This window comes from Canis aureus, chromosome 28 (genome assembly GCF_053574225.1).
Source record: "Canis aureus isolate CA01 chromosome 28, VMU_Caureus_v.1.0, whole genome shotgun sequence".
Lineage (NCBI taxonomy): Eukaryota > Metazoa > Chordata > Mammalia > Carnivora > Canidae > Canis > Canis aureus.
In genome coordinates, this window is record NC_135638.1 from 39,152,766 (window position 1) to 39,177,171 (window position 24,406).

At 35.8% G+C, this 24,406-nt stretch overlaps 1 protein-coding gene across 6 annotated transcripts in view; it reads right to left on the reverse strand.

The window, feature by feature from the left end:
* Window positions 1-24,406, reverse strand: part of SNTG1 (syntrophin gamma 1) — an 818,827-nt gene that overhangs the window by 70,871 nt on the left and 723,550 nt on the right. For all 6 annotated transcript variants that reach the window (XM_077876979.1, XM_077876980.1, XM_077876977.1 and 3 more), the window contains 2 exons: window positions 20,325-20,441; window positions 19,143-19,214 (listed from right to left, as the gene is read on the reverse strand). In XM_077876979.1, coding sequence (XP_077733105.1) covers window positions 19,143-19,214; window positions 20,325-20,441 — 189 coding nt within the window. The remainder of the gene's footprint in view (window positions 1-19,142; window positions 19,215-20,324; window positions 20,442-24,406) is intronic.

Here is a 24,406-nt window from a genome sequence, read left to right on the forward strand (position 1 = left end):
TCGGGCCACCTGCCGGACGTCTGGAGCTTGTCCAGGTCCGTGAGAATTGGGCAGTCAAAAGTGCGCCCTCGGGGGGCCATCGGGACTGATCTCTAGGCCATATTCGGGCGAGGCCATCACACAGTATTGAATGAGGCGGCGCCTTTTCAGGTCCTGGCAAAGGCCCAGAGTTTTGAGACTGGCCAGTAGACAACCCCACGGAGTTTTGGGGTCCAATTTGGGTTGGGCAGTTCCTAGAGGCTGAAAACAGGTGTCCCGTTGCAGCTCAGGGTCAGGGGCAGAAGCGGAGGTCACTATGAGGCCGAGGACGTCTCCCGATCCCAGGGACTGGCAGCGAGCCCCCTGGTGCCTTGGGGGTGCCCTGGCTTCAGGCAGGACCACCCAGGCGGAGGCCGGGACCAGGGGAACCTACTCGGGGTTTCCAGGCGCTGGGTTCAGCAAGGTCCTGAGGTGGGAGGACAGAGGCTCCCCACCAGTGTGGGGCCTCGATCTCCTCCCGCGTTTGGGCACCAAATGTCAGGTTTAATCCGATCGGTGGTGAGAGGGAATAGAGAGGCCAGGCAGAAGTTGGTCCAACAGGCCTCTAATGGGACGCGCTCTCGGGCCAGGCTCCACGGCCCACAGGGGGGAGAGAGAGCAGGGAAGTCGCGGCCGGGGGAGTCACCCCCAGGCAAACGGGGGGGGGGTCTATAAAGATGGGGGCAGGGCAGCATCCTGATTAGGGCAAGGGTTACAGGTCTTGTAAGCCAAGTTAGGGTAGGGCGGCCAGGCTGCCTTATTGGGAGGTTGCTGGCCTGGGGTGGGCCGCTTTGAGGTCTCTAGTCTCGCCAACCCAACAAATACTAGTTTTTTCCCTTAATCTTTCTTCAGGTGTGTTTAAAAACAGGTGGTCACCACTTTTTAAAAAGTAACCTTTTATATCCTTGAGGATAATTACCAAGTCACAGCTTAGCTTTTCCTTCATAAAACCAAATCATGAGAGTTCTTTTACCTTTACTCATAGGTGCTGTTTTAGCTATTTCATTATCATAGTGTTTCTCCACAGCAACCTTGCCAACTTTTTCTAATCCCGCAAGTAGTAAAAGCCATCAAGCAGCCAGAATGGACTCATATGGATCTGACCAACATGAGATAATAAAGGGAACTACCTGTGTCTCCTAAAATTACATTTCTGCTTATATACCCTAGTATACTGTATTAGTACCATGTCTGGGCAGATATAAAAAGTGCAGATCATTATGGGAAGTGGTATCTGGTTACCAAACCTCTCATAAAATACGTTCAATTACACCAGCACATTTGGTCAGATGAAGGGGAAGTTTTGAGGCCAAACTGCTCAATTAATACTCACGAGTATAGATAATATGATCTTACTCCTGGCTTATGAGGGATCTTCTAAAGAGCAGTTCAAGATAAAACAGAGTGCTGTTTACATCCCACTACCATTAGTTGCTGGGTTTTTTTTTTTTTTTAAATCTATAGTTATTTCTTTTAAGTTATTTCAACTTTTCAAGAAGAGTTCAATATTGCATGTGCCTACTGCTGTCTCAGAATGTATTTTACCTTTGGCCTATACCAATGCCCACAGTACATATTCAGCTGACATTCAATCAAAAATGTATTGCATTCCTGATACAGGAGCAGAAGGCAAGCTGAAGACAATGCAGAAGTGGCACCTTGCAACCCACTCACCCCCAGGTGGGATATATATGACATTCCCCTGGCTCTCCTGCCTGCCCTAAAGCTAAGGAAAGGAAAAACAAATAGATAAGGTATAGAGATCACAATCCGGCAAGATGTGAGTCTCTCTCAGTTTACAACTATTTTAGTAATTTACAGGAACAAAGCATTTTTATCAATGACCTACCTTCCAGAAGGAACTGTATATATAATTAAATGTCCTTACAACCTTGCCACCCATTAACAGATACTTGAAGCGAGGCAGAGTGTAGTGTTCCTAGGAAACACCCAACTATCTTAATGTTAATACCTTGCTAGATGGCAAAACAACCTCAATTTGACAATGGCAAGGCCTCTGGTATCCTTTGAGTCTCCTTTAACATATGAAAATCCTTTGAAACCTCCCTTTTCCTTATCTCCCCCAACTCCCAAGTAGATAAATCAGCCCCCGGGTGGCAGCTCTTTCTGCCCACACATCTTGTCCCCCTGCTTTAATAAAACCACCATTTTGAACCAAAGACATCTCAAGAACTCTTTCTTTGCCATTGGCTCCAGACCTCACTCCACCCAACCTCACCTACATTCCAAAACTATGTCATATTTGTTAGGTTCCAGGCGCTGTTCTGGTATGGAGATTATCTCTGAGTGAAACAGATGACACCTCTGCCTCATGGAGATTCGTTTTGAGTGGGGTGAAACAAACCATACAGCAAACAAGAAAATACTTAACCATAACACATCAGATGCTGATAAAGCCCATTAAAAGCCTGTGCCAGTGCTAACCTCAGGGGGCACTGCCATTTACATAAAATGATAAGAAAAGGGCTCTTTAAGGATGTGACATTTGAAAAGAGGCTTATGCCTCTTAATGTAGTAAAAGACTACATTATTTAAGATATTTGGGGAGGATGGCAACAAATTCCAAAATATCATTGTAGCCTTGGAGGGAAACAGCAGCAGGTAGTAGGACACTAGAATAGACTGGTGGAGAGCTGAACAAACTATGGATGATATCTTACAGTGTCCTGGAGTTGTCATAAAAGCTTTGGATTTTATTTATTTATTTTTAAAAGGTTATTATTATTATTTTATTTATTTATTCATGAGAGACACAGAGAGAGGCAGAGACATAGGCAGAGGAAGAAACAGGCTTACTGCAGGGAGCCTGATGCAGGACTCCATCCCAGGACCTCAGGATCAAGACCTGAGCCAAAGGCTCAACCACTGAGCTATGGAGGTGCCCCAAGCTTTGGATTTTAATGTAACTCAAGTTTAAAGGTAATAAGAGACAACGCGGTAAGTCAGGAAAATGCAAAAACTGATAAGATTAACACAGGTGAGAAACAAGGGTGACCAGTATAACAGCAGTTTGGGATATATTTTGCTCATCAGATGAGGATATGGGAGAAACAGACTTCAGGCTAATGCCAAGTTCCTGGAGGTGAGTAATTAGAATGCCAAAGTTAGAACGGCCATTAGCTGAGATGGGCATTTGGAGAGTGGGAGGACATGTTTGAGGAGCCTATTAAACATCCATATGGAGGCATGTAAAAGGCAACAAATAGAGGAGAGAGAGAGCTCTCCATAAATTCATAGTTATTGGTATATAAATGGCATTTAATGCAATGAAATTGGCAACTGGTTGGGAATATCTGCTCTGGGGGCCCGGGTAGCTCAGTCGGTTAAGGCACTGACTCTCAGTTCTGGTTCAGGTCATGATCTCTTGGGTTGTGAGACTGAGCCCCAGCCTTTGGTCCATACCCAGGGGGGAGTCTCCTTGAAGATATTCTCCCTCTACGCCTCCCCCAACTCACATGCATGCACTCTCTCTCTCTAAAAATCAATAATCTTAAAAGAAAAAAAAAGAAGAGTCTATGAAGAATCATTAGCATTACTGCATCATTCTGAGTAACTTTGGGTCCTCATTAGTCTACATAATAGTGTAAACATCAAAACATATTCCAATAATAAATTTCTTTTTACACATGCAAAAATAACATTATTGCTATTTTTTCACATTTCTGTTGAATAGAAAACAGGTTATATTCCATTAAGTAAAAATAATAATATGTAATTTAAACTATAAAATACTACATATATATACATATATATATACATATATATGCTTATGAAATGTTTTAATATACATAACATTTTTGGAAAACAGATGTCATGAAAATAATTGAACATAGTAACTCGTAGCCATCATTTATTGTGTGAGTAATTGAACATAACTCAGAGCCATCATTTATATGTGGAATAAGACATGTCTCTCTTTCCCATTGTATATAATTCTTTTCTATTCCTGGCATTTAAAACACCATATGACCTGTAATATTCAAGGTATCAGTTTATGTTTTTACATCAATAAAATACAACCATATAATCTTCATAACTCAGATTTTATATAAACACAAAGCGTGCAACTATTTTTTTGGTGCAAAATAATTTTTATTTCTGCAATTGAATTGGGCACACTCTTAGTTAATGTCTATAATTGATCTATAGTATTTATTGTATTAGCTTTCAAATTATCAGAGCAATTAATAAATATATTCTGTTAATTTATCTTAAGATTAGATGGTTATGACTTTTATTGACTTGAAAGCAGCTCCCCAGAAAAGAAGAGATATAGGGAAGAAGATAAAGCAAATAAAATTAATTTTGAATATTTGTTAAATTCTATTCTTGTGTTTGTACACATTGTCTTTAGGGTCATTCTGATGGGATGTCACTGCAGAGAGGAAGACTGTCCTGAGATTAAACTGAGCTGGAGTGTGAACCCATACATGCTCTGTTCACACACTCGGTCCCATTTCTATGTTACAGCCCAATGCTTCCATGTCACCAGGGCCCTAGGATGCTGCACATGAGGACCAAAGGTCACAGTGAAGGCTGAAGAAAAATGCATAGCTGGGAAGGGTGTTGGAAGAAGTAGTGGACAGAGTGACCACTATCAGTCTGATAACTGTGCCCTCACACCTTTCAGTGTATGCAAGCTTAGACTGTCTCTAAGCAGAAAGAGAAAACAATACCTAATAAGGACAATACTTCCTTGTCCAATGAGAAAAACTCAATTTGTTATTTTTAATGATTTGATGATATTTACCAAATTTCACACTCTGTATTAACCAATGACAGTTTCATCAGCCTTTTGTCCCTAAGCCAAGGAGCTGAAGTCCACAAAGAGGTCCACCCTGGAGATATGGCAGGTTCAGTTCTTATCTACTGCAATAGAGTGAATATCACAATAAAGAGAGTCAAGTGGATTTTTTGTTGTTGTTGTTTCCCAGGGCATATAAAATTTATGTTTGCACTACACCAAGTCTCTCAAGTGTGATATAGCATTAAGTCTAAAAAAATGGACATGTCTTAATAAAAAAATACTGTATTGCTAGAACATGCTGTCATCTGAGCTTTCAGTAAGTCGTAATGTTTTTGCTTGTGGAGGTTCCACCTCAACGTTAATAGTTGTTAACTGATCAGAGCCTTGGTTTCTCAAGATTGGGGTGGCTGTGGCAAGTTCTTAAAATAAGACAGCAATAAAGTTTGCTGCATTGATTGACGTTTTTCTTCATAAACAGCTTCTCTGTATCATGTGATACTATTTAATAGCATTTACCCACAGTAGAACTCCTTTCAAAACGGGAGCCAATCCTCTCAAACCCTGCTGCTACTTTATGAACTAAGTTTATATACTATTCTAAGTTTTTTGTTGTCATCTCAACAATATTCACAGCATCTTTACTGAGTAGTTTCCTTCTCAAGAAATCACTTTCTTTGCTCATCCATAAAAAGTAACTCCTTATCCTTTAGAGTTTTATCATGAGATTATAGCAATTCAGTCACATCTTTACTTCTAATTCTCTTTAGTTTCATCACATTTATAGTTACTTGCTGCACTGAGGTCCTGTACCCCTCAAAGTCATCCATGAGGGATGGAATCAATTTCTTCCAAACTCCTGTTAATGTTGATATTGTGACCTCTTCCCATGAATCATAAATGTCCTTAATGGCATCCAGGATGGTAAATCTTTTCAAGAAGGTTTTCAATTTACTTTGCCCAGATCTATCAGAAGAATCACTACCTATGGCAGCTATAGCTTTACAAAATGTATTTCCTAAATAGTAAGACTTAAAAGTTGAGATTACTCCTTGATCAATGGGCTGCAGAATGAATGTTATGTCAGTAAGCATGAACACAACATTATAATAGTACATCAGAAATCACTGATGTGATCAGTGATCATAACATATCAAGGATCACCATAAAAATATAATGAAAAAAGTTTGAAATATTGTGGGAATTACCAAAATATAGCATAGAGACATGAAGTGACCAAATGCTGTTGGAAAAATTGTCACCAATAGACTTGCTGGATGCAAGGTTGTCACACACTTTCAATTTCTAAAAAACACAGAATCTACAAATCTCAACATAGAATAAAGCACAATGAAATGAGATTTGCATGTATTATACAAAATTCTTACATGATTTGCAAGTTTCATATGAGAACATCAAAAGGAGGATACTACTGGATGTATATTATTTGAATTATTATATTAAGCAAGTCTTTAAAATAGTCTGTTACATGTAATACTTTTGAAAAATCTGTCTGCACCTCATGTCTGTTCTCCTCTTCCTACTGGTATACAAGAAGATGGATCACTAGGTTGTAGGAATCACAAATGATAGAATCAATTACCCCCCTCAAAAGAATTCTTACAACTGAGGGTCATGGAGAAAGAGCATTGCTTTGCTATTCAATTGACCGAGGTTGTATTTCCATATTTGTTGCTGACTGTGCAATAATTGGCCCAGGGAATAGATGCCACCAAAGCTCCCCATTGCACAGAGAGGTGTCTGTTGATGATTTTCACCCAGGATATGGTTGCTGATAAATAACTGCCATTGAACAACAGCCTTATCTCTAGTCTCTGGGACACCCCTGATTTATCTTTCTATAATGTATATGGTTGTAATAGAACTGATACAACACCAGAGAGAAGTACCTTCCAAGAGTTATAAAGATAGTCAAATTCCAGCTCATCATCAAAGAAATGGGTCTTTTTCTTTCACTTCCAAGCACTTGGTCAAAAGATTGTCCTATGATTTCAAGGATGGAAGGGATCTCTCATTCAAATGTTTATTTGGACTAAAGTAAAACATGTCTAGGTCTTTACATTTGTGAGAAAGTCATGTTTTCAGAAAATGAGCAAGAGGACTTTCATAAATTGGACAAAAGTAAAGGAACTGCCTTGGTGGACAGGACTAATCCCACTTTGGGGTGGCATAGTTTTCAAGGGCAATTTAGAGACAGAAATCACTAACTTTTTTCAATGCTTATTAAGTGCTCTTTCTTAGCATACTTATTCATACCAATAACCTTATAAGGTAGCTATAATTATAATTCCTGATTTAAGGGTGATTCTTCTGGAATAAAAAATGGAGCAATTTATCAATGATGTATTTCAGGAAATTATTGGGTCCCGAGGTGAAGCTTTGGCATTCTGATACTGATTCATACTAACATGTCACTGTTCTCTCTCTCAACTAACTAATCTGATAATCATGTCAACACGGCATACAGAAATTAGACAGTAATAGTACATAATGAATGGCTAAAGGATGAAAACACCTTAAGGAAACAAAAATAAAAGTAGTAAAACTATCTATAGAAATAAAAGTATGGGCAGCCTGGGTGGCTCAGTGGTTTAGTTCTGCCTTCCGCCCAGGACATGATCCTGGAGACCCGAGATCGAGTCCCACTTCAGGCTCCCTGAATGGAGCCTGCTTCTCCCTCTGCCTGTGTCACTGCCTCTGCCTCTCTGTGTCTCTCATGAATAAATAAATAAAATCTTAAAAAAATAAATAAAAGCAACCATAACTGTATTCCTAAGAATTATCTTAGTTCCTATTAAGACCATTGGCTGTTGTTCAGAAAAAAACAAGAACTAATAAAAGAATGAATAATGTGAATAGTAATGCTAAAGCAAAAATGTACTTTATTCCATGTTTTGATAAACCAAAATATATCAAATAGTTATTTATTATTTCCAAAACATCATAACAATATTTCCAAAGCACAAAATAACAAAACACATCCCCCTGCACAAATACACAGATGTGCATGTCTGTGTTTATATATCTTTATCTTAGGAAAGATAACATATCTTAGTAAAGATAACATTTCCTTAGGAAAGGAAACCATTTCACAGGAGTGAATCATTTTTCTCTCAACTATGCTTTGTTGGCTACAACAAATTGGATTCTATGAAGATTTTCTCAATAAACAGTTTTTTAAAAAGGAACAGTGCCAATTTTGATAAGATCCAACTGTTAATAGGTGTAAACCCTCTTACATTGTTGCTGGGATTGCAAACTGGTGCAGGGACTCTGGAAAACAGTATGGGTGTTCCTCAAAAAGTTAAAAATAGAACTATCTAATGATCCAGAAATTGCATCACCAGTTATTTACCCAAAAGATGCAAAAGTGAATTTTAGAAAGGATATATGCACCCCAATGTTCATAGCAGCATTATCAACAATAGCAAAACTATGGAAAGAGCCCGAATGTCCATCAGCTGATGAATGGATAAAGATGTGGCATATATCTATATACAATGAAATATTACTCAACCATCAAAAAGAATGAAATCATACCATTTGCAATGATGTGGATGGAGCTAAAGAGTACTATGCTAAGTGAAACAAGTCAGAGAAAGACTAATACCACATGATTTCATTCGTATGTTGTATTTAAGAAATATAAGAGATGAATATAGGGAGGCCAAAAAAAGAAAGAGAGACAAACCATAAAACAGACTTTTAACTCTAGAGAACAAACTGAAGGTTGCTGGAGGGAAGGTGGTTGGGGATGCTTTAAATATATAATTAATGTTAAGGTGAAGAGCACTGGGTGAACCACTAAATTCTACACTTGAAACTAATATTACACTGTATGTTAACTGGAATTTTTAAAATTTTTTTTTTAAAGATCTTATTTATTTATTCAGGGGAGACACAGAGAGAGAGAGAGGCAGAGACACAGACAGAGGGAGACGCAGGCTCCACGCAGGGAGCCCGACATGGGACTCGATACCGGGTCTCCAGGATCAGGCCCAGGGCTGAAGGCAGCACTAAACCACTGAGACATCGGGGCTGCCCCTAAGTGGAATTTAAATAAAAACTTGGAAATCAGGCAAAAAAATATGTAACCTCAAGGTAAATTTTAATGCTCTTAATTTTATTATTTAGAAAAATATGTGTTAATTGAACATATTTCAGATATTTTAGAGCTTGGTCAAACACTTATTTTGCTTACAGATGTAACATAACTTTAAAGCTGCTAAGCTGAAAGGAGAAACAAACAATGAAATATAATCACATAAGTTAAATTTAATAAATCTGGTTCATGAATGTTGAAGAAGAAGAAGAAGAAGAAGAAAAGAAGAAGAAGAAGAAGAAGAAGAAGAAGAAGAAGAAGAAGAAGAAGAAGAAGAAGAAGAAAGAAGAAGAAGAAGAAGAAGCCTGACCCATTGCAAAGCTCATTTCTAACAGGATATGTCCTGACATAATCTAAACATCACAGGCCTATACAATCATACTTTAAAGGTTTATAATCTAGTAGGGACAGAGAGCAGCATGAGTCCAAAGAGTTGGGTCCTCATGTCTTTCTTCTATAGCAGTAACTGAGTAGTGTCACCTAGAATGTCTCTAATCTTCACTGTTTCTACTTTATATAGTGGGATGTGAGCAATGGGAGAAATTTATTCAACTTTATAATATGCAAAGGATAAGTAACAAGAGGTAGAGTTCAGTGTACATTACTGAGTTTCTATAGAAAAATATTAAAGAAGTTGATACCATTCTAAAGAAAACAAAGCAAATAATATTTTTATTAATAAATGTATAATAGCAAAAATATAGTTAGATATATATTATCTACATCTATATATAATATAGATATAGATTATATATAGATATACATAATATATTATAATATATCTATATTATTATAGATAATAAGGTGATATGATTACAAATTGGACCTACAAATTATCTATGACACTATATCTTTAAAAAAGAAGACATTCTAAAACAACTTGAAGGAGATTTCAGTGTTTTTCTGCAATGTTCCTTAATGAATGAAGGCCTTAAAAGGGGCTTATACCTGGTTTCCACCAGTATTAAAACTTTATGTGCAGCTGTGAAAATAATAATAGAAGTTTTTGGACAGTCAAATATATATAAGATTTCATACAATAGTAGATTTGCAAGGTAGAAATTTTCTGTAAACAAAAATCCAAAAGTATTAATCTAGAAAGATTACCAAAAAATCTAAAATAGACCTGAGGGAATTTATACTGAATTAAAGATTACAAAGTATTTTCTTCTTATAGGATGAATCCTTGAGATTGGCACTAGATGGATTTGGGCAACAAAGCCAATTTTCTACCTTACTCCTTACACAAAAGGTATATCCTGACTAACTGCCTACACAAAATTTTAGCAACCAGAAAATTATTATGGAAGATAAGTTTCAAGTATTTTAGATAGTTTTAAAAAATATTCCACTTATTCATATTTTATTAGTATTATATAAATTTCACTTGGAATGTGTGTCATTAGGAAGATTTTCCTAACATAATTATAGTCTCATTTTATTAAAATTATTGGAATAAATTACAATATCAGGATTTAGACCAGCAATGCTTCCATCACTTATTTTCAGAATTAGACTATATCTTCTATTCAGACTGAAAGGGAATAGATTTTTGCAGCATGAAGTTGCAATAATTCATAAACATACTGTTCTTATACCCACTTAGTTGGGGAAGGAATGCCCCCAAATTAGATATTAAGAAAGATAGGAATGGGGTTTTGGTTATTTGAAAAACAGGATTAGGTATCTTTTGTGTCCAATGTTCTTAAGGAGGGGAAATGACTGAATCTTTTTATTCCCACATCTTATTGCTAAGAGACACTTGTTTGCTTTAAATAAAGACATTGAGTTGCTTTAGAAGCTTTATGAAACCATTTTAGGTCTGTAAATATTATGTCAAAAATGATAAAATCTGTGGAATCATCAGATAGGTTATACAAGTCATGTATAATTACTTAAAATACTGGACATATTATGTTTTGTCCACATCTGATATACAAAAGGTAGTGCAAATGGTATAACCTGGAGAAAAGTAATAACGTAAGAATGAGAGGGAAATGTGTGTCATCACATTGAACAAACAAAAGGATGAGAAACATAACTGAAAAGAAAACAAAGCAGTGAAAGAGTATTAAACTATGACTTTGAGCTTTCAAGAGCATATAAAGGTCAATAAAACAAATTTCTAAAAATGAGATTTAATTAATCAATATCCTGGGGCTTAAAAAATGTTTTTGCAAAATAGGAAGTAATTATATAACAGTTGTAAATTTATGGAATTCTAAAAGAAAAGCAAATACATTCTAAAACATTAATAGATCCGTGACAATTCCAAAATTAAAAAAAAAAATGGAGTCAATTTTTATTAATGATGATCATTGTATTTTATTAAGAAAGGAGGCTGGATTTGAAGTAGATGGCACTGGCACTGTGGAAGGAAGTCACCCTGTCTTTGCATTTCCACGGACAGAGATCAGGGTTAGAGAGCAGTAACACTACCTTAATTCATAGTCTGTAAAGCCTCTTAAAAATCACCACGCCAATGAAGAGGGGAAAAAAAATAAATAAAACATAGTTTAAGAAGATTAGATTAAGGAAGTGATTGTACATTTTAGGGCAATTTAATTCTCTAGTGATACACTAAAAAACTATGAACCCTAATCATTTTAAAACAACTTAATAAAATGCAAAACAATTGATATATTTTTAATAATATCCTTTAAAAGATGAAAACTGATACAAATTTATTCAGAAAATTAAAAAAAAATTATTCAGAAAATTCAGACACATCTTTTTTACTGAGATAGTTTCCTTAAAGAAATAGTTTTTTTTTTTTTCAAAAGTGTAACTTTAGAGTCAAATAGTCTCCTTTCCCTCAATACATGCCATTGACATAAAACCCTAATAAAAGATAATTCTTTATCTAAATTACAGTCTTTGGAAGAATTGCTTTCTCTAACAAACCATTATTGCTAGCCTAATAATGATATCAATACACTGATGCCACTTACTATCTTCTATATTTTGTTTCTTGTAATATCTTCATTTATGTATATATTGTATATTTGTATATTATTTATAATATATTATATTATACAAATATTATTACAAATAATATTTGTAAATATTGTGATTTATAAAATTTTTGCTTTTATTTTAAATCAGATAATAAAAAATTTTGGAGCAGCTCTTTTCTGTTCAAAATGATAGTAGGAATGAGAATATTGGATTTAGCTTTTTAATCAACAATACAACAACTATAAGGTACAGGAAAACATTTGATATCAAAATATGAAAATCTTGAAAAAATTCACTTTTTAAATACTTCTTTCTTTAATATGGGATTATTCCATTACTTTAATTTGATAAAATTATATATTCCATTTATCTCGTTTTTATTCTACTCATTTTAATAATTCTTTTTTTAGTTACTCTGTATTTGAGCACAATTTTAATCAGCATTGTCTTAGAATGTTCATCAGCTAGATTGCCTTTAGGCATGATTTGCTGCATCTACTCTACATGAGGCAGGCTTGTTTTTCTTGTATGCTCATTTTGCAGTTCTCTTTATTTAGCAAATCCTGAAATGTAATATTTTTATTACAATCACACAAAGAAAATTTACATGTGAATTACAAAGACTTATTCACCCTCTACCCCCATAATTTTCTATGTAATTTTAACACACAAGAACATTAAGGATACTCACAAATATCACTACAATAGAACCATAAAAACAAGGAATTTGCCATTGCATATTGATCTCTGGTCCTTATACTTCATTCATAATTCAGCAGTTCAGAATCATCTTGGTATGGAGTTGTCATGGCTCTTTGGTTGCCTTGAATGGGAAGAGTCCTGGTCTTGCCCTGCCTCTAATAGTTTTGACAGTATTTTTTAAAATGTTCTTTTTTTTGGGGGGGGGGCGGGAGAAAAAGTGGGGGAGAGACAGAGAAAGAGAATCCTAAGAAGTCTCCAGGCCCAGCACAAAGCCCCATGCAGGACTCAATCTCATGACCCTGAGATCATGGTCCAAGAAGAAATTAAGAGTCAGATACTTAACCCACTGAGCCACCCACATGCCCATAATAGCTTTGACACTATTAAAGACTGTAGGCCAGTTATTTTGTAGCTGTGCTTCACCTAGGTTTGTCTAATATTTCCTCATGATGAGAATAGATTAGATCATATCACGCTAGATTAAATTCTGTTGGGTTTCCCCATTATTACATTAAATTAAATCAGATGTTTCTAATAGTTAGATTAGGTTTATTATACAGCGTTAGGAAGAATGTTTCAGACCTTAAATTCTTCTTCTAATTATGATATTCTACTACTATATTATCAGGATATGTTCCATTAATCAAATGCTCATTTTGATCAACTTAAAATTGTGAAGTCCCCTGTAGAGTTACTCTTTTTTCTTTTGAAATTATCATAAGTACTGTGTAGGGAGGTACTTTGAAACTATATAAGTGTTCTGATTCTCATTCAATTTTCCACTTATTTATTTATTTAGGATGCTAGATTCATGGTTTCATATTTTGAAGATCAATTTGTCCCAGATTTGCACGTGGGTACCCTTGAAGCAGCTTCTGTGTCTTTTGACATTTCTCCATCATTCTTTGAGCACTTTCTGATTTTCTGAGACAATGAAATAATTTAACTTTATCTCTATCCTTTTATGCCGCAATCAAACGATCAATTTTTCTCAGAATTCTGGCTCCTTGTAGTAGAGGATGGTATTAAGAAAGTGACAGCTGGGTGTTGGGTGTGCCCCTTGCTGTTGGGGACTCTCTGATCCAGGTACTTTCAGGAGGCAGGCTAAGATGTGCACACATACACACACTTATAAATCTGTGTAAACACACCTGTATTTATTTTTATAGCCAACTATAGACACACACACACACACACACACACACACACACATAAAACCAATTGCATACCAGTATTTCTAATTGTAATCCAACTCTTTTGGTTTTATTCTAGTCTGTCCTGTTATATATGCAACTGTCATATCTGGCAGTGAGAAATCAGGCCCCCTTTCCCCATTCCCCATATTTAACTAGTTGATCCATCCCTTTCTCTCTTTCCTCATCTCTCACCAACACACATATGAAAGCTCTCCTCACTTGGCCCAGCAAGCCATAATATTTTTTTTTCTAAAAATTATTTTGTAAGAATATCACTGTTACTATACTGATCACTAGTGTATTTCATCAAGAATTTAAACTTAATATATATAATATTAGTCTGTAAAGCAGTGTCCTAAAAATTAAAAAAGAAAAATGGTCAATCAAAAAAGCTTGCTCCTCCTCAGTCTAATGCTGGCTCTGAAAGGGGTAGGCTTTAAATATCTACAAACCAAGTAGTCCTCCTCTTTTGCAGGATTTGCTAGCCAGCTGTTATTATTTGTTTCTCTTAACAACAGCATGCAATTCAACTATTTTTAACTATGTTAAATATTCCGTTCACACTTCCTGTGTTATCCCATGTATGATCGGTTGACAGGACAATTACTGTGCCTTGGCTTTCACATCATGCAGATATGTCCCCTTGTTCTCTCACTGGGAAGAATCTTATCATTGGAATTGAACTCCTAAATTCAGCTGTAGGATAAGATCCATGTTGCCTGAGGAGTGGTGCCTGAGCGTGGAACTTTGAGTATTCTCCAGGTGGGAGGTAACACAAGTGTAAGTTAGGTACAGACAAAACACAGGGAGTAACTTGTTTTTCCTATAGAAACTGATATAAAGTTGTTTTCATTTAAAGAGATAATCAAAGAATATATAGTACCTCAAAATCATAGAGGAAAAGTACTAAAGAATATGTTAGTTAATAGAAAATATAACGCATTTTAAAATTTCCCAATGTTTGTGGTATTTCTCAACTTTTAAAATTAATGTGTTGTGATTTTTTTCTCATTCTAAATATTCACATTCATGCCCAATTTTATATTCCTAGTTTTGCATTTTTTTTTTTTTTTAGTAATGAGGCCCTCAAATTGAATAAGTGAGAAGTCCCAGGATATCTGGACACACTGCACATGGGGTCCTTTAATGGCAAAGTACCCAAAACTAAGAATCAGTATGCCATCAGTTAATTGTCTGGAGTATTGGTTTTGCCACTTCATATAAAGTATCTCTTGGTCATTCCTTCTTCTTCTAGTATCAGAAAATATAACAAGATTCTAGTTTTTGTTTTTCCTTTTTTCTCTAATTCTCCATGGTGTTTCAGGTTCCTCACCAATTGCCCTTCCTAAATTTAAGACGTGTAACATCTGAGATTTCTATTATGTATGCCAGTAGACAAGTGCAACAGGATCTGGGCAGGATATGTGCAGTAGGGGTTATCAGGATAGAAATGCTGGTGCCCCTGCTGTGCCAGATGGGTAAGACCTGTTAAATTGGAAAAGCTGGCCTCAGACATGAGTGAGGACAGACATCTCTAGGTCAGGGCTGCTAAGGGGTATTTGCAGAGCTGATAGGCTTTGTAAATAGGAACCATGATTATCAACTAAGGCTAAGAATGAGAAGTATTTGTTAATTTTGAAGGAAAGGAAGAAGGTTTATCCTAGGCTGTGGTAGATTAGGCAAGAGGACAGAATTCTGAGATAGAATTAAAGGCTTTCTTGAAGTGCAAGTCCAGAGAACAACAAATTGTGAGTTTTTTCCCAGCTGCATACAGCTACAGTTCAGCCTTTGAGTTGGAATTCAAGCAATTATTTTGCCCAGAGTCAGATAAACCAGAGCAGTGGGAGAGGACAGGCCGCCATAGGCATGTGGCTGTCATCAGGGTAAAGAGCACTTCAGGCCCCTGTACAATCTTCTCTGATCCTTTCCTCACCCTGCACCTCTTCAGCCCACTGCTCGTGCCTTGTTGGAATGGATTGTCTCTATCTAAGATCTTTGCAGCAGCTCTGGAGCATTCCTCCCACCCCTACTTGTCCCTCCAATCTCATCTCACACTGTGGTGATAAGACTATTTTGAAAAAGGCAAACTCAGTCAACTGCTCAGGCTTGAAATCATTAGGGAGCTCTTTTGTTCTTCAGATAAGTTTTATATTCTTGTTATTGTCTTTCAACAGCTTCCTTCCTCCCCATGCAAACAACAGCATTAGCTTCATATCAAAACAAATTACAGATATGCTGAACATTTTTTAGTTGCTTAATTGACACATTTTTCTTTGTACATCTGGACAAGTTTGCACATTACTTCCTATGCCCACGATCCTCCTTCTTCTCCCACTCACCAAACTCCAATCCCAACCATGACACATCATCTGAACCTTTTAATGATCATTTATATTTTGAGTTTATTTAAGGCCTCCTCCAAAATGCCCTCCCTAAATTCCTTTGTCAGCTAGGCTTTTTGTGAGTTCAGCCCTCCCATACAGTTGCCCTGAATCTCTAATACTTAGTTGAGTGCTTGGCACAGAGAGAATACTTCATGAGTACTTGCAATATGAATTAATTAATAAAATTACATTCACATATCAATTAATGAAGTGTTAACCTTCACAGCATCCTATGCTTTGTTAGCTGCACTGAACTGCTAATAAAACATAGAATGCTGTGATTAGCTCCCCTGAACAGAAGTTTAAAGTGCCTAATATATTTGCAAAGGGTAATATTTTTAGTAACAGAGTTATAATTTTCTGCCAAGATTCTCTTGTTCTGAAAATTTTGTTCTCTCATCACTTGGCTGGCTTTCTCATCTTATTTCTTTCCAACTTATCAATGTTTATACTGACAGAGAAAGAGGTAATACAGTATAATATTTAAGAGCACAGATTTTTGAGACCGACTACAAAATTCAAATCCTTACTTCTAACATTTACTAGAGATTGTGACCTTGAGCTATTCACTTAAACTTTGGCTTGGTTTCCATATATGTGAAATAGGAATCATAGTGGTATTGTAAAGATTAAATACATTACTATATCAAGAAACTGAGAACAATACCTGGCACATATGTGTAAACTATATATACTGGGTAACTATTATTGCTTCATTTTTCTTATTACTGGTATAGCTTCATATCAGAAGAGAGAAGAGAGAGTAGCTGTAGATGTTCTGTGGTCTAGATAATTAAAATGTGCCTTTAAATTTGCCTTCTCTGAGAGATCCCTTTCTGGAAATTGAAGTCTACAATCCATACATCTGCACAGGATAGTAGTTGGCTGAGTTACAGACGACTCCCTTCAGAACTGCTCCCGGACCCAACTCTCTGAGTCTGGACTCCTTGTCAAGCCACTCATCCTCCAAGCACTGATCTGAGTGCAGGAAAAGTATCCACTGAACATTAAGTCTTATGTCCACTCCTCTATTCTTGTGCTATACGAAATTTTCATTTGGGAAAAAAAAATCCTCAGTAGACAATTTTATGTGTCAAATATAAATCCAAGAGCCACAGAATATTAGTGTTGTATTGATTAATAGCAGGAACGCTTTCTTATTTATATATCACAAGTGAGAGTAGAATTATATTTTATTGTCTAAAAAATATTTATCTCCAAGACTCACTAACTTATGTAAAAATTTTCCCAAAGCAACTAATGAGCTTATAGGAAGTTTTATGGGAAAAGAGAAATGAAAAGTGCTCTTTGATTTTAATTTGGGCAGAGTGCAAATGCATGGACGCTTCTAGATATTTGTAATGATACTGTAAATTGATATGGCTTTTCTAGGAAGTAATTTAGATAGCTAAACCTAACATCCTTAATATGTTGAAATATTTTCCACCCAAGATTTCAAAAACTCAGAATTTAGATCGAAGGAAATAACTAGAAAGTTACATCAAAGTCTGTGGGCAAACACTAATTCTTTGCTACCTATTTTTTGTGTGTGTGCCTTCATATTAACTTTATGTCTGTGTCATTTTAATAATATGTAAGCTCAATGAAAGCAAGGACTTTTACTGCTTTTTTTCCCCTAACCATTTAACAAGCACTTAGCAGATTACCTGGTATATGTCAAATATTCAACCATTATCTATTATATAAATCAGTCATTATTGTGATGTCTGATAGGACAAATGAGGAAGCACCTAAACAGCTAAATAAATATGGCCATGATAGGATATTTTAAATCTACCAAAAGGTCAAAGTTTTTAAGTATATGTATCTTTCTTCTTAATTCCACCAGTTTTTTTACTAAAAATTTCAATTAGAATCTCATTTAATTAGATTCAATTAGAATTCCATTAGCCGTTTTGATAATTATTTTAAAAAAATGGAGTTAGGTATGCTCTCTGCTACATCTTTTGGAAGTTGCCAGGCCCTTCTTTACGAACAATCAACTCAAGTATATCAGAGTTTTTCTTCCATAAATTCATAAATAGAACTAAACTAAGCACATACATGATGATGAGCAAACAATGACCTATATTTTTATTTAGCTCTTGTGCTACTGTGAATGTCAGCTTTAATACAGGATTATTTTATAGGAAAGAAAATTTTTGAACACATTTGAGGTTACCACATTTTTTTCTCTGCCTTCAGATACTTTTGATACATTTCATTTATGTTGTAAATGTTCCAGCATTTTCTACTGAGTCTTCAACTAGAAGAAAATAATAGACATAAAATGCAGGGAACTTAGTTCTCCTTGGTTACACAAACACGGTCAACTTACCAAGGATTTATATCATCTGTAGTTCCAAGCCTACAGACCTCAGAGTAAAAACTGAATGTAGACTATTATTTAGGTTTTATAAATTATTCCCATTTTGATTCTCAAAAATGGCTACAGAAACCATTTGAAATCTCACAGAATTCTTGATGACTTCTAATTCCAATTATCTAGTGTTTAACAGAACTTTGATTTAGGATAATTATTTTACAAACACAGGTAACCTTCGTCTGAGATTTAAAAAAATTATCTTTCTTTGCACATCTTTATATTTTCTGCATTTTCTTATTCCACATCTTTTCCAAGACTTTTTCTTTTGCATTTTCCTTAAAAAAAGGAAAAACAAACAAAGCAAATATGGTATTAATTGAGGTTTAAATTAAGATTATTTTCAATTGACTTTCTACTTGTCCCTCAATAAACTTCTACTAAGCTTCTTCCTGTTCCTCTCCCCAGGTGGAGGGACTACAGAATCTGCTTAGCAATTACTTAAACTGATATGAGTGTGCTTATTTACTTCTCTGCATTCTATCTTTTATACATATTTTTCCTTTTCTTTATCTTTTATATACTTGCATCATTTGTTTTCATCAGCTACTTCTGAACCCAGAACAATTGGTAAGGAAAAGCCATGAAAATTTTCACTACTTATTATTCATACCTTGAGAATCTTGCACATAATCTCATAAACTGAAAATGTTTTCTCTGCTCGGGTCCAGTCCCATGTTGTCACCTTTAAAAGATGAGAGACTAATATGTCATTTGTTTTAGAAAGATAACCCCTATTTCCCTTTTCATTTTGCTTACATAATATGGTGCATGATGAAACTTTCCCATATGTACTATACAATCTCAGTAGTGGAGTTATTTTTATAGAGTTCATGTGTGGTATTTTGGTGTCCTCTCTTCTAAGCTTTTTCACCATTTCTTCCTCTTTCACTGAATGTTTTATGTTACAGGTAAAAATCTCCTTTTGTCCAATGTACTTACATATTTTAAGTAATGTATTATCTACATAAATGCTACATATTTATATTTCACACATGTAATAATTTTACTACGGGTTACATACAAAGCAGAATACTACACTTTAATGCTGGCTTTAATTTTTTTAAAAAGACATAATTTATATCAGGAAGTTATTTCCAGATGTGAACACCTTATAACATTGTGAAGACACTAAACACTATAATGAGGTTATTTCACTTTCTTATGTTTAAAACATATTTATCTGTCGTCATGAGAAATTACTCAGAGTAGGATTATAGTTAAATACATAAGTATTAATGTTTTTTTTTCCAGTTTTCTGGGTGCTTTGAACTTCATGTAGACATAGACATTCAAAATAGCAGCAGGTCAGACTTGATATTTCCAAGATCCTGTGTAACATCAGACCTGTAAGTGAGTGGTCTGGCATTTGAAATTTATATTCAATAAATATTTATTGAGAATCTACTATTGTGTAAGGCACATGTTTCCAAAAGAAAGACCTTAGATGCAATAGGTAACCATATATATTTAATACAAAGACCAACGACTATCCAACGACAGGATAGCAAAATAATATATGTTTTTTAATTTAGACAGACCAGTCACACAGATAAACATATTGACTGTCATAAGTGCCTAGGCAGAAATACCATCCGGGATTATAAAGTAAATATTTAACACTGGAACATATATCTTTATGAAGATATTTTCAGAAACATGTGGACTGTTTTCTATTTTTTCTGTATTTTATTTTAAAAATATATTGATAAGTTGCTATTTACTACTATTAAGTTGATGTCACTCTCTCATGGCAATATGGGAAAAGTAAAAAACATTGGACAAAGACACTTACTGGAGGTGCCAGAAACTTGTAAAGACATGATCCCCTTAGGGCTAGAAATGTTGGTGAGTATGCACGATCTTGTAGAGGGTCCTGCTCCCGTGCTTCACACCAGCCCATATAGACTATCTGCAAGAAAATTGAATATGATTAACAGTCAAAAAAGTCTCATTACCGTTGTGTAATTTTTATATCTTCGGTATTTTAATTCTCATAAAATTATCAAATTAATTGATGCAAAAAATATATTAGCCAGACATAACTTCCAATAAGTGAATGTGAACCACTCCTAAGAGTTTATATTTCCATCAGCACTTATCAAGTGTTTGTTTATGTGATCCACCTTGGTGTAAATTATATCTCCCACTCTCTACCATTCATACCATAAAGATGTTTCTTCATAATAAAATTTATTGATTTGTCTCATCAGTTTCCCAATTAGTGATATTTTACTAAGGGGATGTGCTCCCAGGATAAAATATTTAAGGAGATGAGTCAAAGACAGGTACCCAGTGTGACTACCACTGTTGTGGTATATTGCATCTCCCCTCTACCTGACAGGATGGGATAATAACCATTGTTTTAGTCACAGATCTAAGAGGAATATAGATTATTCAAATATTATTCATATGTTAAATGGCAATGATAACAGCTCTTTTGTCTCTAGATCTTAAATGATAGTGGGTCAATTTCCAAAAGGAAATCATGTGAGATAAGACACTCCTCATTCAATTATTTGATTCTTGTGAAGCTCAAACATAAACATAAGCATTTATTTAATGAGTAATATATTCCTGACAATGTATTCATCTGTCATTTATCTCTTACTGAAACTCTATGTGGTAGAAATATCTGGGAGGATATATTTCTCACCTCATGTAACTTACTTTGGTTTTATGGTTGACAGAATGTTCTTTTCTGCTCTCAGAACTAACTTCTTTCTTTCTTTCTTTCTTTCTTTCTTTCTTTCTTTCTTTCTTTCTTTCTTTCTTTCTTCCTATGAGATCTGTTATGACTAATGGGATATTAATGCACATGACACATGTAGAGTCGGACTTAGTATCTTGTGCTTTCACCATTACCATAAGAAAAGCATACTCAAGATATATATATATGGAACTGACCAGAGTTGAAACTACCTCCTGGACCCAAGTTTAGCCAAATCCAGCCTAGAGGCTAATTCCAAACAACCAGTTCACTTGCAGAGAGAAATACAGATAAGTAGACTTCTCATGTTCATGGGTTAAAATAATTATTTGTAAAAAATATTCATAATATCCAAATTGACCTATAGATGCAATACCATTCCTATCAAAATTCCAATGGTATTCCTTACAGAAATAGAAAAATTATCTTAAAATACTAACTAGTGGAGGAGGCAAGATGGTGGAAGAGTAGGAGTCCTCATTTCATATGGTCCCCCAAATTTAGCTGGATAACTATTAAACCATCCTGAACACCTATGAATTCAACCTGAGATGTAAAGAAAGGATGGCTGAAACTCTACAAATAGAGAAGTGACCCCTTTTTGCAAGGTAGAAGTGCAGAGAAGAGAAATGGAGGGGATATATTGAAAGAATAATGGTGGGGGGAGGGATCCTTTGTAAGCTGGCTATAGGAAAGTAATACAGCCTTGGGGCTCAAAATTGGGACCTTTAGAAATCTCCTGTGAGAGACTTCCTGGCCTGAAAGGTGCTCAGTGGTGAAGCAGGGACAGAATTGTAGGAGAGACAGTGGGATCTCAATATTCCCAGGGACACAGAAAGAACAGGAGCCTGAGCCAGCAGAGTTCCCAAGCATTAGAGTTGGGAGACAGGTTTAGGTCAGTGAGCCTGGAAGAAGTCTCAGCATGTTGTTCCATAAACTACAAACCTCCAATGGGACAGATTGAGTGACTGCTTTCCATGCTGGATCTCTGCAAAGGACTGGAAAAAAGCAACCCTTCACTTTCATCTGGGAGAGGTGGAGCAGGTGCCCAGTCAACAGTGTGAATACTCTCAGTGCCAGGGCCCTGCAATGGACAGAGGCAGGGTGACCCTCCACATCTGCCAGGAGGGGCAGCTAGAAGGTATATTTGAACAAATCATAGCTGAGAACTTCCCTAATATGGGGAAGGAAACAGGCATTCAGATCCAAAAGGTAGAGAGGATCCTTCCCCAAATCAACAAAAGCCAATCAACACCCCAACATATAATAGTGAAGCCTGCAAATTTCAGAGATAAAGAGAAGATCCTGAAAGCAGTTAGAGACAGGAGATTCCTAACATATAAGTGTGTGTGTGTGGGTGGAATATTAGATTAACAGCAGACCTGTTCACAGAGACCTGGCAGGCCAGAAAGGACTGGCATGATATATTCAAGGTCCTAAATAAAAAAACATGCAGCCAAGAATATTTCATCCAGCAAGACTGTCATTCAGAATGGAGGGAGAGATGAAGATATCCAGAAACTGAAAGAATATATGACCACCAAACCAGCCCTACAAGAAATATTAAGGGGGATCCTGTAAGTGAAGAGGGAGCCCAAAGAAACACAATCTGCAGAAACAGGAGCTGTAGGGTAATACAATGCCACTAAATTGATATTTTTCAATAGTTACTCTGAACATGAATGGACTAAATGATCCAATCAAAAGACACAGGGTATCAGATTGGATAAAAAAGCAAGAGCCATCTATATGCTGTTACAGGAGACTCATTTTAGACCTAAAGACAGCCCAGGCTGAAAATGAAGAGGTGGAGAATCATTTACCATGGAAATGGACCTCAAAAGAAAGCTGGGGTAGCAATCCTCATATCAGATAAGTTAGATTTTAAACCAAAGACTATAGTCAAAGAGATGAAGAGGGACACTATACCATACTTAAAGGGTCTATCCAACAAGAAGACCTAACAAGAGCACCTGAGGGGCTCAGTGGTTGAGCATCTATCAGCCTTTGGCTTGGATCCTGATTCCGGGGTCCTGAGATTGTGTCCCATATCAGGCTCCCCACAGGGAGCCTGTTTTCTCCCTCTGCCTATTTCTCTGCCTCTCATGAATAAATAAATTCTAAAAAAAAAAAGACCTAAAATTATGAATATTTATGCCCCTAATGTGGGAGCAGCCAATTATATCAACCAATTAATAACTAAAGTAAAGAAACACATAGCTAATAGTAAATTAATAGTAGGAAACTTCAACACTCCAGTGTCAGCAAAGGACAGATGTTCTAAGCAGAAAATTGACAAGAAACATGGGCTTTGAATGACACAGATGGACTTCACGGATATATATAGAATTTTCCATCCTAATGCAACAGAATACACATTCTTCTCAAATGCACATAGAATCTTCTCTGGAATAGACCACATACTGGGTCACAAATCAGGTCTCAGCTAGTACCAAAAGATTGGGATTATTCCCTGCATATTATCAGACCACAATGCTTTAAACTAGAACTCAATCACAAGAAGAAATTAGGAGGAAGTCAAAAACGTGGAGGTTAAAGAGCATCCTACTAAAAAATGAATGGGTCAACCAGGAAATTAGAAAAGAATTAAAAAGATTCATACAAACTAATGAAAATGAAAACACAACTGTTCAAAACCTTTGCAAACAGCAAAGGCAGTGCTAAGAGGAAGTACATTTCAATACAAAACTCCCTCAAAAATTTAGAAAAATCTCAAACACACAAGCTAACCTTACACCTAAAGGAACTGGAGAAGGAACAGCAAATAAAGCTTAAACCAAGCAGGGGAAGAGAAATAATAAAGATTAGGGCAGAACTCATTGAAATAGACACCAGAATAGTAGAACAGATCAATGAAACTAGGAGCTGGTTCTCTGAAAGAATTAATAAGACAGATGAATACCTAGCCAAACTTATTAAAAGAGGAAAAGACTCAAGTTAATAAAATCATGAATGAAAGAGGAAAGATCACTACCAACACCAAGGAAGTACAAACAATTTTAAGAACATATTATGAGCAACCATATGCCAACAAATTAGGCAACCTGGAAGAAATGGATGCATTCCTAGGAAACCTATAAATTACCAAAACTGTAATAAGAAGAAATAGAAAACCTGAACTGAGCAATAACCAGAAAGGAAATTGA